The sequence below is a fragment of the Mytilus californianus genome, unplaced genomic scaffold (assembly GCF_021869535.1).
Source record: "Mytilus californianus isolate M0D057914Y unplaced genomic scaffold, xbMytCali1.0.p SCAF_1, whole genome shotgun sequence".
Classification (NCBI taxonomy): domain Eukaryota; kingdom Metazoa; phylum Mollusca; class Bivalvia; order Mytilida; family Mytilidae; genus Mytilus; species Mytilus californianus.
Window position 1 is genome coordinate 52,999,363 of NW_026262581.1, and position 15,105 is coordinate 53,014,467.

At 31.8% G+C, this 15,105-nt stretch overlaps 1 protein-coding gene and 1 long non-coding RNA gene across 3 annotated transcripts in view; both read right to left on the reverse strand.

Moving 5' to 3' along the window:
- LOC127721154 (NACHT domain- and WD repeat-containing protein 1-like) overlaps positions 1 to 15,105 on the reverse strand; it is a 123,388-nt gene that overhangs the window by 81,345 nt on the left and 26,938 nt on the right. For both annotated transcript variants that reach the window (XR_007991063.1, XM_052227830.1), the window contains exons 4-6: positions 13,243 to 13,358; positions 12,503 to 12,717; positions 9,168 to 9,293 (exon numbers count right to left, since the gene is read on the reverse strand). Coding sequence is in view for 1 of the 2 variants with exons in the window: in XM_052227830.1 (XP_052083790.1) it covers positions 9,168 to 9,293; positions 12,503 to 12,717; positions 13,243 to 13,358 (457 nt within the window). In the remaining variant the exon portion in view is untranslated. The remainder of the gene's footprint in view (positions 1 to 9,167; positions 9,294 to 12,502; positions 12,718 to 13,242; positions 13,359 to 15,105) is intronic.
- LOC127721414 (uncharacterized) lies at positions 368 to 2,264 on the reverse strand. The gene is made up of 3 exons (XR_007991246.1): positions 1,978 to 2,264; positions 851 to 1,851; positions 368 to 453 (listed from the first exon to the last, which is right to left on the reverse strand). It is a non-coding gene; the product is annotated as an uncharacterized LOC127721414 (long non-coding RNA).

The following is a 15,105-nucleotide window of genomic DNA, read 5'->3' on the forward strand; positions in this document are numbered from 1 at the left end:
TTAAATATTTGACACAGCATAGGTTTCTGACACAGAAAGAATGTGGTCTAAGAACTTGAATTTTTTTAATTTACCTATTATGGTCCAATGTCCAAAATCAAAATACATGGTTAGATTCAGCATATCAAAGAACCCCATATATTCAATTTTTGTTGAAATCAAACAAAGTTTAAATACTGGACCCTATCTTGGACCAACTTGAAAACTGGGCCCATAATCAAAAATCTAAACACATGTTTAGATTCAGCATATCAAAGAACCCCAAGAATTCAATTTTTGCTAAAATCAAACTAAGTTTAATTTTGGACCCTTTGGACCTTAATGTAGACCAATTTACAAAACGGGACTTAAAATTAAAAATTTAAATACACGGTTAGATTTGAAATATCAAAGAACCCCAATAATTCAATTTTTGATGAAATCAAACAAAGTTTAACTTTGGACCCTTTTGACCTTAATATGAACCAATTTGATAACCGGGTTCACAAATAAAAAATCTAAATACATGGTTAGATTCAGCATATCAAAGAACCCCATATATTCAATTTTTGTTGAAATCAAAAAAAGTTTAATTTTGGACCCCAACTTGGACCAACTTGAAAACTGGGCCCATAATCAAAAATCTAAACACATGTTTAGATTCAGCATATCAAAGAACCCCAAGAATTCAATTTTTGTTAAAATCAAACTAAGTTTAATTTTGGACCCTTTGGACCTCAATGAAGACCAATTTAAAAAATGGGACCCAAATTAAAAATCTAAAAACACGGTTAGATTTGGCATATCAAAGAACCCCAATAATTCAATTTTTGATGAAATCAAACAAAGTTTAATTTTGGACCCTTTTGACCTCAATATGAACCAATTTGATAGCGGGGCCCACAAATAAAAAATCTAAATACATGGTTAGATTCAGCATATCATAGAACCTCATATATTCATTTTTTGTTGAAATCAAACAAAGTTTAATTTTGGACCCCAATTTGGACCAACTTGAAAACTGGGCCCATAATCAAAAATCTAAATACATGTTTAGATTCAGCATATCAAAGAACCCCATATATTCAATTTTTGTTGAAATCAAACAAAGTTTAAATACTGGACCCTATCTTGGACCAACTTGAAAACTGGGCCCATAATCAAAAATCTAAACACATGTTTAGATTCAGCATATCAAAGAACCCCAAGAAATCAATTTTTGTTAAAATCAAACTAAGTTTAATTTTGGACCCTTTGGACCTAAATGTAGACCAATTTAAAAAACAGGACCCAAAATTAAAAATCTAAATACACGGTTAGATTTGGAATATCAAAGAACCCCAATAATTCAATTTTTGATGAAATCAAACAAAGTTTAATTTTGGACCCTTTTGACCTTAATATGAACCAATTTGATAACCGGGTTCACAAATAAAAAATCTAAATACATGGTTAGATTCAGCATATCAAAGAACCCCATATATTCAATTTTTGTTGAAATCAAAAAAAGTTTAATTTTGGACCCCAACTTGGACCAACTTGAAAACTGGGCCCATAATCAAAAATCTAAACACATGTTTAGATTCAGCATATCAAAGAACCCCAAGAATTCAATTTTTGTTAAAATCAAACTAAGTTTAATTTTGGACCCTTTGGACCTCAATGAAGACCAATTTAAAAAATGGGACCCAAATTAAAAATCTAAAAACACGGTTAGATTTGGCATATCAAAGAACCCCAATAATTCAATTTTTGATGAAATCAAACAAAGTTTAATTTTGGACCCTTTTGACCTCAATATGAACCAATTTGATAGCGGGGCCCACAAATAAAAAATCTAAATACATGGTTAGATTCAGCATATCATAGAACCTCATATATTCATTTTTTGTTGAAATCAAACAAAGTTTAATTTTGGACCCCAATTTGGACCAACTTGAAAACTGGGCCAAAAATCAAAAATCTAAATACATGTTTAGATTCAGCATATCAAAGAACCTCATATATTCAATTTTTGCTAAAATCAAACAAAGTTTAATTTTTGACCCTTTGGACCTTAATGTAGACCAATTTGAAAACTGGACCCAAAATTAAAAATCTAAATACACTGTTAGATTCGGCATAACAAATAAATAAATGTGATCAAAGATTTTACAAATCTAATGCGCCATACTGTGCAATTAAAGATTACTTCTTGAAATTTTTCAATATTTGAAATTTGAAAAAAAAATAATATTTGAAGAATAATTCTTTTTAATTTCTGAAATCTGAAATGAGAACAAATTGACCCCCCCCCCCTTTTTCCCCCAAAAAAATTCTTTCCCTCACGTTTGGTCATAATCTCAATTCAAATTTCCAATGGAGTTGGCAACCATAATTACCCATTTAAATCTACCATAGTGCTAACTTAATCTATTTTATAATAGAATTAAAAATATAGTGTCAAATCTTTCATATGGATTTTTTTGTAAAAAAAAAAAGATGCAACATTTGCAGATATTTTTACTGGTCTTCCTTTATAAATATGCATTTCTTTAAACATAATTTAAAAGCAGTGTAAGGGAAGTAACAAAAACGTTGTATTTGGATTACCTCCCTTACACTGTTTTAAATTATCTTTATTGTTCATTAACCATTACTTTATACATAATTTAAAAGCAGTGTAAGGGAGATAATTTCAATGATGTATTTGATTTATCTCCCTTACACTGCTTTAAATTATGTTTTGTACTAAAGTATTTGTCCATTAACCAGGACAACCTTGTTTTTTCCCCTTTTTTGCCCCTAATTCCTAAACGGTTTGAGCCATAACCCCCCAAAGCAAATCCTAACCATCCCTTTGTGGTATGGAAACTTGTAGTATAATTTCAGAGAGATCCATACACGGTTCCACAGTTATTGTCTGGAAACTAGAAAATGCTTATTTTTGGCCCCTTTTTGGCCCCTAATTCCTTAACTGTTGGTACCATAACCCCCAAAATCAATCCCAACCTTCCTTTTGTGGTATTTAACCTTATGGTCAAATTTCAAAAAGATCCATTCACTTAAACTAAAGTTAGAGTGCGAAAACCAATGTGTCTTCGGACGACGACGACGCCAACGTCATACCAATATACGACCACAAAATTTTTTTGCGGTCGTATAAAAATTATTTGAAGAAAGTTTCAGAACTTTTACTGAATAGCACATTGGTATGGTCACAAATTTTGCCAAGACTCATTTGGCGTTACTCCGCCGATACTGAAGCAATGGATAGATCCAGGCAGAGAATAAACAGCTCGCTAGCAAGTTATATCATTCGCCAAGGGGGACATTACATACGATACCCCGATATATCTCCTAATTCTACATTTATATGTCAAGATGGTGTACATTTGACTGATATTGGTAATTACATTTTTCTAAACACAATTCAGGGCGCTTTAGAGGCCTTCCTTGTCTACTCGCCACATACTTTTCCCGAATGTAAATCATGAAATTGTATGATATTCATTTGAATTCAGTTTTTACTAAATATTTATAGCTCATATATCTATATGATTATCGTATTTGGCACACAGCTTTTACGCAGCTCTATCCCCTTTGAATGGCGGTTGACCCGTCAGTCATTTATGACTGCCTTGGTCAATTTGGCACATTTCGCTGCGTTTACTTTAACTATGCGTCATTTTGTTGCATATTTCATTTAGCATCCAAAACATTTGATATTGGGGGTCTCTGTATCCCAGGACCCACCACACAAAAAATTATGAATATCTGTATCCCAGGATTCATTTTATTTTATTGGATGCTTCATTTATTGTAAATATTTAGTTATCTAGTTAGTTATCTAGTTATCTTTTTGTAGTGTGCCAATATGAAAGGCGACTACGTTCATTTATCTATCTATCTAATTATCTATCTGCTATATATATATATATATATATCTTAACTGTTTATCTAGTTATATGGATTTATAATTGTGTAGTTTGTAATAAAGCTGTGGCCAAATACTGCCAAACTGTGTTTCTGATCTTTGCGCATTAATAATAATAGGATTTATGATTCAGCATAAATTCGGTTATTAGTGTAAGCAATGTGTGTCATTGGCCGTTCTATTTTTTGTCTAATGTGGGTTATCACTTATCTGTTGATCAAGCGCAGTATGACTGCGCACGCAATCTTTTCAATAGCTACATTGGAGGGAAGCAGACGGATATATTTTGGTGATTTCAAAAACCCACCCACCCACCACTATTTGTTTCAACATTGCATACTATATATGGACAAATTTTTGCTGTGTCTTGATATATTTTTTCAGAATGTTCGTGCTACAATTAAAGGTGTGAGAAGTCAACTAAGCAGTCACTGTATATGGAGCGTATTAGTTTAGTGTCCACTGTATACTTGTCTGTAGTCCGTAGTTTGCTGGTACAGCTGTACCATCTCAACGTAATGTGCGTGTTCTGTTTCAAGACTATGTGTTTTAGATATATATAAATTGAGTAATCTGTACATTTCATCCGTATCACAAAAAAAAAAAAATAATGCTTGCATACGCCCGCTTATATGAACATTTTGTACTGTATTAAGTTATGGGCACATTTCGCTGCGTTTACTTTAACTATGCGTCATTTTGTTGCATATTTCATTTAGCATCCAAAACATTTGATATTGGGGGTCTCTGTATCCCAGGACCCACCACACAAAAAATTATGAATATCTGTATCCCAGGATTCATTTTATTTTATTGGATGCTTCATTTATTGTAAATATTTAGTTATCTAGTTAGTTATCTTTTTGTAGTGTGCCAATATGAAAGGCGACTACGTTCATTTATCTATCTATCTAATTATCTATCTGCTATATATAAATATATATATATATATATATATATATATATATCTTTACTGTTTATCTAGTTATATGGATTTATAATTGTGTAGTTTGTAATAAAGCTGTGGCCAAATACTGCCAAACTGTGTTTCTGATCTTTGCGCATCAATAATAATCGAGAAAAGATCAAGTTTACTTTCAATTTTTAAACGAAATGAAAACGGGAAGTGACGAATGGATAATAAATTCAGAATGAATCCGGATTCATCTACGGATTAGTTTGTGTTTAACAAAATGCAGGAAATTATCATTTTTTAAAATTAAGTTGCTTAGTAAGAAATATATTTGTCTCTCTCGTTTAATTTGATACTAATTGATTTCATATTTTACATTTTAGTGTCTTCAATCTCCCTGTAGACTGCTGGATGTAACTTGCAATTGCTTTGGAACGTCAAGTATCAAATATAATCAAAGTGTTCTTTAAGGTTCTTACAATTACACTGCTAATTCTATATCAAATATATATATATACAAGTCTAAATTGAAAACAAGGTTCAAACCTATGATTGCGTTGGATAAAAACCGCAATTTTTATACGTGTGCATTCAAAATAAATTTCTTGGTAGAGGGGTCTAAAAATATATAAATAAGATTCAATATCCAGTAGAATTTGGCAATTTATATTTTATTTATGCTGTAAGTTAAACTAATGCAAGGGAAATTGGCCTTTCAATTTAGTATTTCATGAGCAATCGTAAAAATAATTGTGAAAGAATTTGTCACGTAAATTGTACCTCAATGATAAAAAAAATCTATATCCTAAAACCATCTCTAATAACATGTACAACATGATGAATACATATTTTATGCACAGGAAATCATATACACAAATCCTTAAAAGCAATTGACAAAAAAACAGTTAAGGAAAGGAGCAGTCCTTTTTGCTGTTCTATTCATTTACTTAAAATTACTGTAGTTTTTGTCGAGCCTGCGACTTTTGTCGCAAAAGCGAGACATAGCGATCCTACATTCCGTCATCGTCGGCGGCAGCATCCACAAATATTCACTCTGTGGTTAAAGTTTTTGAAATTTTAATAACTTTCTTAAACTATCCTGGATTTCTACCAAACTTGGACAGAAGCTTGTTTATGATCAAAAACTAGTATCTAAAAGGAAATTTTGTAAAAATATATTTCCTGTTTTCCATATATTACTTATAAATGGACTTAGTTTTTCTGCCAGTTAACATTACATTCACTCTATGGTTAAAGCTTTTAATATTTTAATAACTTTCTTAAACTCATAATCCTGGATTTGTTCCAAACTTGGACAGAAGCTTGTTTATGATCAAAAGCTAGTATCTAGAAGGAAATTTTGTAAAATTTATTTCCTGTTTTTCCGTATATTACTTATAAATGGACTTAGTTTTTCTTCCTGTTAACATTACATACAGTCTGTAGTTAAAGTTTTTAAAACATTTATTAGATTCATAAACCATTCTGGATTTTTACCAAACTTGGACAGAAGCTTCTTACAATCAAAAGATAGTATCTATAAGAAAATTTTTAATAATTTTTTCCCCATTTTTGTTGAGCCTGTGACTAGCAGCAGAAGTAGGCGAGACACTAAATTCCGCAGAACCCTTACGAATTTTTTTCATATCTATCAAACATTTCTTCTTTGATAAAATGTTATAATAGGTAAGATGTGTATTGTATATTACATTTGCTACTAAGTAGATACTAATCCTATACAATCATTAGGGTATAGCTGTCTCCATGGTTTTATCTAGATGTATGAATATCAAATTAAGCACTAACAATGATAATTTCATTTATGGTATAAAAACAAATTCTTGAAAACTTTCTTTAAAAGTACTAAAATTATTTATGCAAAAAATCATTTTTAAAATATGACTCATACTTATAATATTAATTGTCACAATATTCATGTATTATTACAAAAATTAGTGTTAATTACACTGTATCAAAAAATTCACATTTAATTGGTGCAATTATATACACAGCACATGCACAAATTACATGATATCAATTTGGCTGAAATTAATTCACACATGGCCGAGTTAAAAATGGTTGATGAAATGGTTCCTTAAAGATTGTTAAACAGAATAATATGTAATTTATGATCAATGGTTGCAAAGTTCCTCTGTTACCCAAAACAACTTGTTAAACAGGTAAAAAGTTGGCACAGCAAACATGTGCTGTCCAATCAACACATTGACAGAAAAGTGATATACAAGCATTCAAACTTACCTTTAGGTTTTTTTTTAAACTGATTATTGTCCTGGTCTGTAAGTTAAATTCTAACAGATCACATCTCTTTATTTTTATACCAATATGATTTATACAAGCCTCAGCAGTTTATCCTACAGTTGAATTTAAAGACTGACAGCAAACATAAAAGCAACTTTAGCAAACATTACAAAACACTGTTCATCATCTTTTAACTAAGGCATTAATTCACAGCAGGCTATTCATTACATTAAAGAGAATATTTAAAGCAAGCATAGTACTGGCACAGTTATACACTGTATTATAACCACACATTCACAGGGGCAATATCTATACAAAATACATTTGATATATTTGTTTCTTTTATAGTGATTAAGATTTTACTACAATGTTGACTGCTGTACCCCTATTTTTGAAATTTTTACCTATTATGTCTGTTTGTTTTGTTCCCACATTGTTGTCAATATAATGGAATATTATGCGACTGTCATACAAGTGAGAGGTTTAGCTTGCTATAAAACCAGGTTAAATTCACCATTTTCTACATAAGGAAATGCCTGTACCAAGTCAGGAATATGACAGTTGTTTTCCATTCGTTAGATGTGTTTGGGCTTTTAATTTGTCATTTGATAAGGGACTTTCTGTTTTGAATTTTCCTTGGAGTTCGGTATTTTTATTATTTTACTTTTTACAATCACAACTGCTTACTAGTTGTTGACAGAAGCCTGCTACATGTAAATATGCATTTAAACAGCAGAATGCTAATAATGCATATGAACAATTGCTTGCTTATTATGCATTTTAACAACAGCATACTCTTTATGCAATTTAAAAGCAGCATGCTTATTATGCATTTTAACAGATGCATGTTAATTATGCATCTTAACAGCAGTATGCTTATTATTCATTTAACAGCAGCATGCTTAGTATGTGTTTTACCAGCAGTATGCCTATTATGCATTTTAATAACAGTATGCTTATCATCCTTTTTAACAGCTGCATGTTATTTATGTATTTTTACATCTGCATGCTAATTATGCATTTTAAGAGCAGCATTGTAATCATGAATTTAAACAGCTGCATGCTTATTATGCATTTTAATAGCTGCATGCTAGTTGCGCATTCTAATAGATTCATGCTAATTATGCATTTTAACAGCTGATTGCTAGTTATGCATTTAATAGCTGCATGCTAGTTATGCATTTGACAGCAGCATGCTAGGACTCATGCAGAATGTTAACTAGCAATAATTATCCCAATATCCTTTACATAACACAAAATTAAAGAACTGACTTACATCAATGAAATCTGAAATTGCTAAAATTATAACCTTTGAATTATGAACAGATACACAAGTATGTGGAAGTTTAGAGTAAACAATACAATTGAGATACGTTTGCTAAAAAAGTATAAAAATATCTGCATATTGCTGTCAATTGGTAAAAGATTATTCAAGTGTTTATTCATATCCTCTGATTACTTTAATTACATCTATGAATTAAACTGTCAAAATATCAAAAATTCAGATTACATTTTTTTTATTATATATTAAATACATAACTGCAGACAATGTGCTTTCTGTGTACAAAATTCCAAAAAGTGGATTTCATTGAAAGTACCAACAACCAAACATCTTTGCAATTTGTTTGTCAGTTTTCTGTAGAAAAGATCAAAATCCTTCAAAAAGTTCAAATATAAAAATTTCATATAACTGTTTATATAACCAATTGCATGTTCAATACTAACAATGTAAAGTCCTTTATACAAGGCAAATATTTATCTTTACACTATCATGACCCAAGATACAATTGTTGTAACCACAGTCTGTCTAGTCCAAATTATCCTTCATGACATACCACTGGATGTATACTTTTCATGAGAAGCATGATAGGCGCTAATAGTGGAGCAGAAAATGCTTACTATTTATAGCATCTACTGTATTAAGCAGAATTCCTGTTGTTCAATGTATAGTTTTCTGTAACGTATTTCAGCGACTTGTATTTTCATCCTTTTAAAACATGATTTTAGGTTGATACATTTTTGTCTGAATACAATTTTCTAGTGCTCTCTAAAGGTTAATACTGATATCAATAACTACATTCTTTCAAAATTTCTGTATACCTATAAATCTGGACAATTGGTAAGAGGGTTTTTGTTCCTCAATATCTGTTATATTACGTTTCAGCCATACACATTTCTTTCCTAGATCTTGACTGGATAACCCACTCATAACCTCTGTATGAGTAACTGAAAAAAAACAACCAAAAGTTCTTAAAATTGTGTTGTTTAAATTTATATATGTTCAACTTTTTGTTATGTAAAAAAATACATAATTTTTTGTATTCAAGTTTTGTATTTTTTATTAATTGTTCTAGTTACTCTTTTTTTAAATACAGTATAAGGTCAGTTTACATAATCTCCAAGAAACCCTGGAAAATAAATTACACAATTATTTTTGTAATAAAAACAACAAGAGTGCACACGCTGAAATGTCTCGCCTTCTTTACTAATCATTTATATTATGTTGATAGTCCCAAATATAAAGCTTTATTACAACTGTCACATAAACTTAACATTAACCAAGTAAACTAAACATTGACCAATGAACCATGAAAATGAGGTCAAGGTCAGATGAACCATGCTAGGCAGGCATGTACAGCTAACAATTCTTCCATATAACAAATATAGTTGACCTATTGTTTATAGTTTAAGAAAAACAGACCAAAACACAAAAACTTAACACTGAGCAATGAACCTTGAAAATGAGGTCAAGGTCAAATAAAACCTGCCTGACTGACATATAGATCATAAAATATTTCCATACACCAAATATAGTTGAACTATTGCATATAGTATTAGAAAAAAAGACCAAAACTCAAAAACTTAACTTTGACCACTGATCCATGAAAATGAGGTCAAGGTCAGATGACACCTGCCAGCTAGACATGTACACCTTACAATCATTCCATACACCAAATATAGTAGACCTATTGCATACAGTATAAGAAAAACAGACCAAAACACAAAAACTTAACACTGAGCAATGAACCTTGAAAATGAGGTCAAGGTCAAATAAAACCTGCGTGACTGACATATAGATCATAAAATATTCCCATACACCAAATATAGTTGAACTATTACATATAGTATTAGAAAAAAAGACCAAAACTCAAAAACTTAACTTTGACCACTGAACCATGAAAATGAGGTCAAGGTCAGATGACACCTGCCAGCTAGACATGTACACCTTACAATCATTCCATACATCATTTATAGTTGACCTATTGCATATAGTATTAGAAAAAAAGACCAAAACTCAAAAACTTAACTTTGACCACTGAACCATGAAAATGAGGTCAAGGTCACATGACACCTACCAGTTGGACATGTACACCTTACAATCATTCCATATACCAAATATAGTAGACCTACTGCTTATAGTATCTGATATATGGACTTGACCACGAAAACTTAACCTGGTTCACTGATCCATGAAATGAGGTCGAGGTCAAATGAAAATTGTCTGACGGGCATGAGGACCTTGCAAGGTACGCACATACTAAATATAGTTATCCTATTACTCATAATAAGAAAGAAATTAACATTACAAAAAATGTTGACTTTTTTTTCAAGTAGTCACTGAACCATGAAAATGAGGTCAAGGACATTGGACATATGACAGACGGAAACTTCGTAACATAAGGCATCTATATACAAAGTATGAAGCATCCATGTCTTCTAGCTTCTAAAATATAAAGCTTTTAAGAAGTTAGCTAACGCCGCCGCCGCCGGATCACTATCCCTATGTCGAGCTTTCTGCGACAAAAGTCGCAGGCTCGACAAAAAAGTATACTAAAATTTAATTTATGTTAATGTCAATTTTGTGGAATTGTTTAACACATTTTTTTTTTATTCTCAACAAATGCAGTTTGTTATTAGGATAACAATCATTATAACACAAACCAACTGAAGTGCATTCTCAGAATTCAAATCTGAAAGCATCTATATCTTTTGAATATTTTACATAATTTATAAATAAAATTATAGCTGCATTCCACATGTGTAATTTCCATCATTAGTTATATTGTATGGGTATGTTTCTTATTTTCAGCTTGTACATTTTTTCTTTCTGTTTGCTGAAATAAAATGAAAATTTCAACCAGAAGCTAAATTATAAAAATAAGGAGATGTGGTATGATTGTCAATGAGACAACTATCCACCAAAGTTCAAATAAAGTGGATGTAAGCAATTACAGGCGACTGTACCGCCTTCAACAATGAGAAAAACCCATACCATATAGTCGCCTATAAAAAGCACCAACATGAAAAATATGAAACGTTTCAATAGAAAAAACTAAAACAGCCTAATTTATAACATACAATTTACGAAAAACAAATATGACAGACATGAACCAACAACAACCACTGAACTACAGGTTCCTGACTTGGGACAGGCACATAAAGAATTTGAAATAAGTTTTCAGTCAAACTTCCAAACTAAATCTTTGTCTTATGGAAGAATTTAGTAAAGGTTTTAAGTAATTTGTTGTTACGCAGTCCCTAACTAAGTAATTCACCAGTAATACATAGATTACGCTCGTTGAAATCCAAAAGTCACTACAGACACGGGCATAGCAAAAGAAATGTTCATATTAGTTTTGGATTTGAGTAGAGGTGATATGAGATAACAGATTCATTTTTCAAAGGGCTACAATGAAATTTATGATTATTTTTTTTAAACTTGAACATTAACAGCTCAAATATGCGCACTTAAAAAAAAAATATATTTGATTGAAAAATCTGACCAAAAGAAACAAAACATACATGTGCTTCCCAGTCTGGAGATTCCCAGTTTAAGGGACTTAATTTTTACAATGTCTAGTGGTTTGTGTTAACCATTTTCTTGAATATATATTCTAAGCTTCATAGAAACAAAGATTATTTCAATTCTGTTTCATATGAATACTTACATGCAGTGACAAAATTGTCAATTAAAAACACATTACTGATTTTATCATATTTAAGATTAATATTCCCTAAACAAGATCTTTCCTCTTAATAAATTCTAAAAGAATTTCCTCATAATAAAAAATGCCTAATTCTAGATAAATTCTGACAAAAATGTAGTACTTCCACTAACCATGTGTGGCCTCGGTGGCCAAGTGGTCTAAGTAGTCGAACTACTGTATCACTAGCCTGTCAACACTGAGGTTGTGAGTTCAAATACAGCACGGGGCAGGTGCACTCGACTCTAATCTTAATTGACTAGGATTGTCAGTTTTCCTACCAAAGGTCGGTGGTTCTCTCCAGTTTCCTCCACCAATAAAAACTGACCGCCACGAAATAGCACAATAGTGTTGAAATCAATCTACTAACCATGTCAATTGAATTTGAAGGGACTGGCAAACATCTAACACAAAGTGACAAACATTTTAATCAAGTGAAAAAGAAATTACCTGATACTTTGAATTTGTATGCCTCCTCTTGGGGTAAAGCCTTCTCTGCTGCTGTTACTAAGCCATCTAACATAGTGTCACTTTCTTCCCACCATTCTTCTCTGGCTGCTTTCTGTTTCTCTTTGTCATCTTGTGCAAGGAAGTCTGGGAGATTAGTGCTGATTGGCTGGAGGATATATTTTGGCGGGTCACAGTTCTCATCTTTCACATACCACCTGGCATAACAAAATTTTACGTTATTATGGGAAAAGGAAACAAATCATCTGTATTATTAACATTGAACCTTTTTATGTTTATTATGGGCACGATTAGTAAAACAGGAACTACTAACCCTTGGAGAGCACTTGATAACAGCTGAGTTTTTGGTGGGGTACTTGTTGCTTTAAATGATGTAGCAGAAATCTGCATACAAACACACACCTTTCTGAAATTCCAATAAAAATTATTATGAAACTATGGTACCAACTTGATGAAGCTTAGTTGGCTATGGCTATTCTTTTGGGGTACCTTATGGTCATTTTGCTCCTCACATGTTCACATACTTATATATCCTTTGTTTACAAACGTTTAGGTTTGAGCATTCTGAGGACGATAGGTTCAGAGGAGCACAACTGTCGCACAAAATTTATAAACATTTTTTTTTAAACTTGCTGCTTAGTTTCATACTTTTAACACCTTTACTGTATAAACATTAACTAAACAGTTTCTTGTCCTACCTATTTTTATTGAAAGAAGCTTACTTTGACAACAGCTGTCGTTGATCACTGCCATCTATGTACTGGACTATTTTCTCATATTTTTCTGCAGGAATCTGTCTTGGAAGGGAACGGTATCCATATTTATGAGACAATAGAGTCTGAAAGAAAGTAAAAGTTGCAAACAAACTTCACTGCAATAGATTATTGTAACTTTTGGTGTCTGTAAAAGTGTAAATTTATTTAAGTATACAACTTTTGAGTGACCTGACAAAGAATGCTAATTCAAGTGTATGTACTTAAAGCAATACAAATTTTATTCTCAGCTGAAAACCAACTTATTTGTATATATACTTTTTTCACATTTAAATCAATTCTTTCAAGCCCATTCAACACCAGTCTATTTTGCAATGTCTTAATCTCTTAATATCAGTATTAGTGAAAATTAAAGTTTGACATACTCACATTAATCTATATTCGCTTTATTTTTCTACTTGTGAATGTCATGTAAATAATTGCTTACAAAACAAAGTATGCCTACAGTATATATTTTGTGTAGGATCTTACCCAGAAAATCTGAAAATTTTAAACTAATAAATTTAAACATATCTTCAAAGACTTACATTTTTATACGACCGCAAAAAATTTTTTGTGGTCGTATATTGGTATGACGTTGGCGTCGTCGTCGTCGTCGTCCGGCGTCGTCCGAAGACACATTGGTTTTCGCACTCTAACTTTAGTTTAAGTGAATGGATCTCTATAAAATTTTACCACAAGGTTCAATACCACAAAAGGAAGGTTGGGATTGATTTTGGGGATTATGGTACCAACAGTAAAGGAATTAGGGGCCAAAAAGGGGCCAAAAATATGCATTTTTGTAACTTCCAGACATAACTTGTGTGTTAGTGTATGGATCTCTCTGACATTGTACCACAAGGTTCCATATCACAAAAGGAATGCTGGGATTGATTTTGGGGGTAATTGCCTCAAAATTTTAGGAATTAGGGGCCAAAAAAGGGGCAAAAAACAAGCATTTTTGTATTTTCCAGACAATAACTTGTGTTCAAGTGTATGGATCTCTCTGAAAGTGTACTGCAAGGTACCATACCACAAAGGGAAGGCTGGGATTGATGATTGGGGTAATTGCCTCAATATTTTAGAAATTAGGGGCCAAAAAGGGGCAAAAAACAAGCATTTTTCTAGTTTTAGGACAATAACTTGTGTGTAAGTGTATGGATCTTTCTGAAATTGTATTACAAGGTTCCATATCACAAAGGGAAAGCTGGGTTTGAGTTTGGGGGTAATTGCCCTAAAGGTTTAGGAATTTGGGGCCAAAAAGGGGCCAAAAACACATTTTTCTAGTTTCCAGACAATAACTTGTGTTCAAGTGTATGGATCTCTCTGAAATTGTACTGCAAGGTACCATACCACAAAGGGAAGGCTGGGATTGAGTTTGGGGGTGATGAATCATAAGGGGGTTCAAAAAATTTGGGGGGGGATTTTTTTTTTTTCCTTTTTTTTTCTTTTAAAATTTTCCATTTTAAGTTGGTTATTTCTGATTTATATTTAAAAGCAAATAATAATGATATGGTAGGAGATACACACCAAACAGGATGTGTAAATTATTATATAATAAGTATTGTGCAATAGCAAGAAATTTTCAATTGCACAGTATTGCACAATAGCAAGAAATCTTCAATTGCACAGTATTGCGCAATAGCAAGAAATCTTCAATTGCACAGTATTGCACAATAGCAAGAAATATCCAATAGCACAATATTGCACAATAGCAAGAAATTGTCAATTGTACAGTATTGCGCAATAGCAAGAAATATTTAATTGCACAGTATTGTGCAAAAGAAGATACTTCGTATAAATTGCTTATTTCTTGACCAATTTCAATGGGGT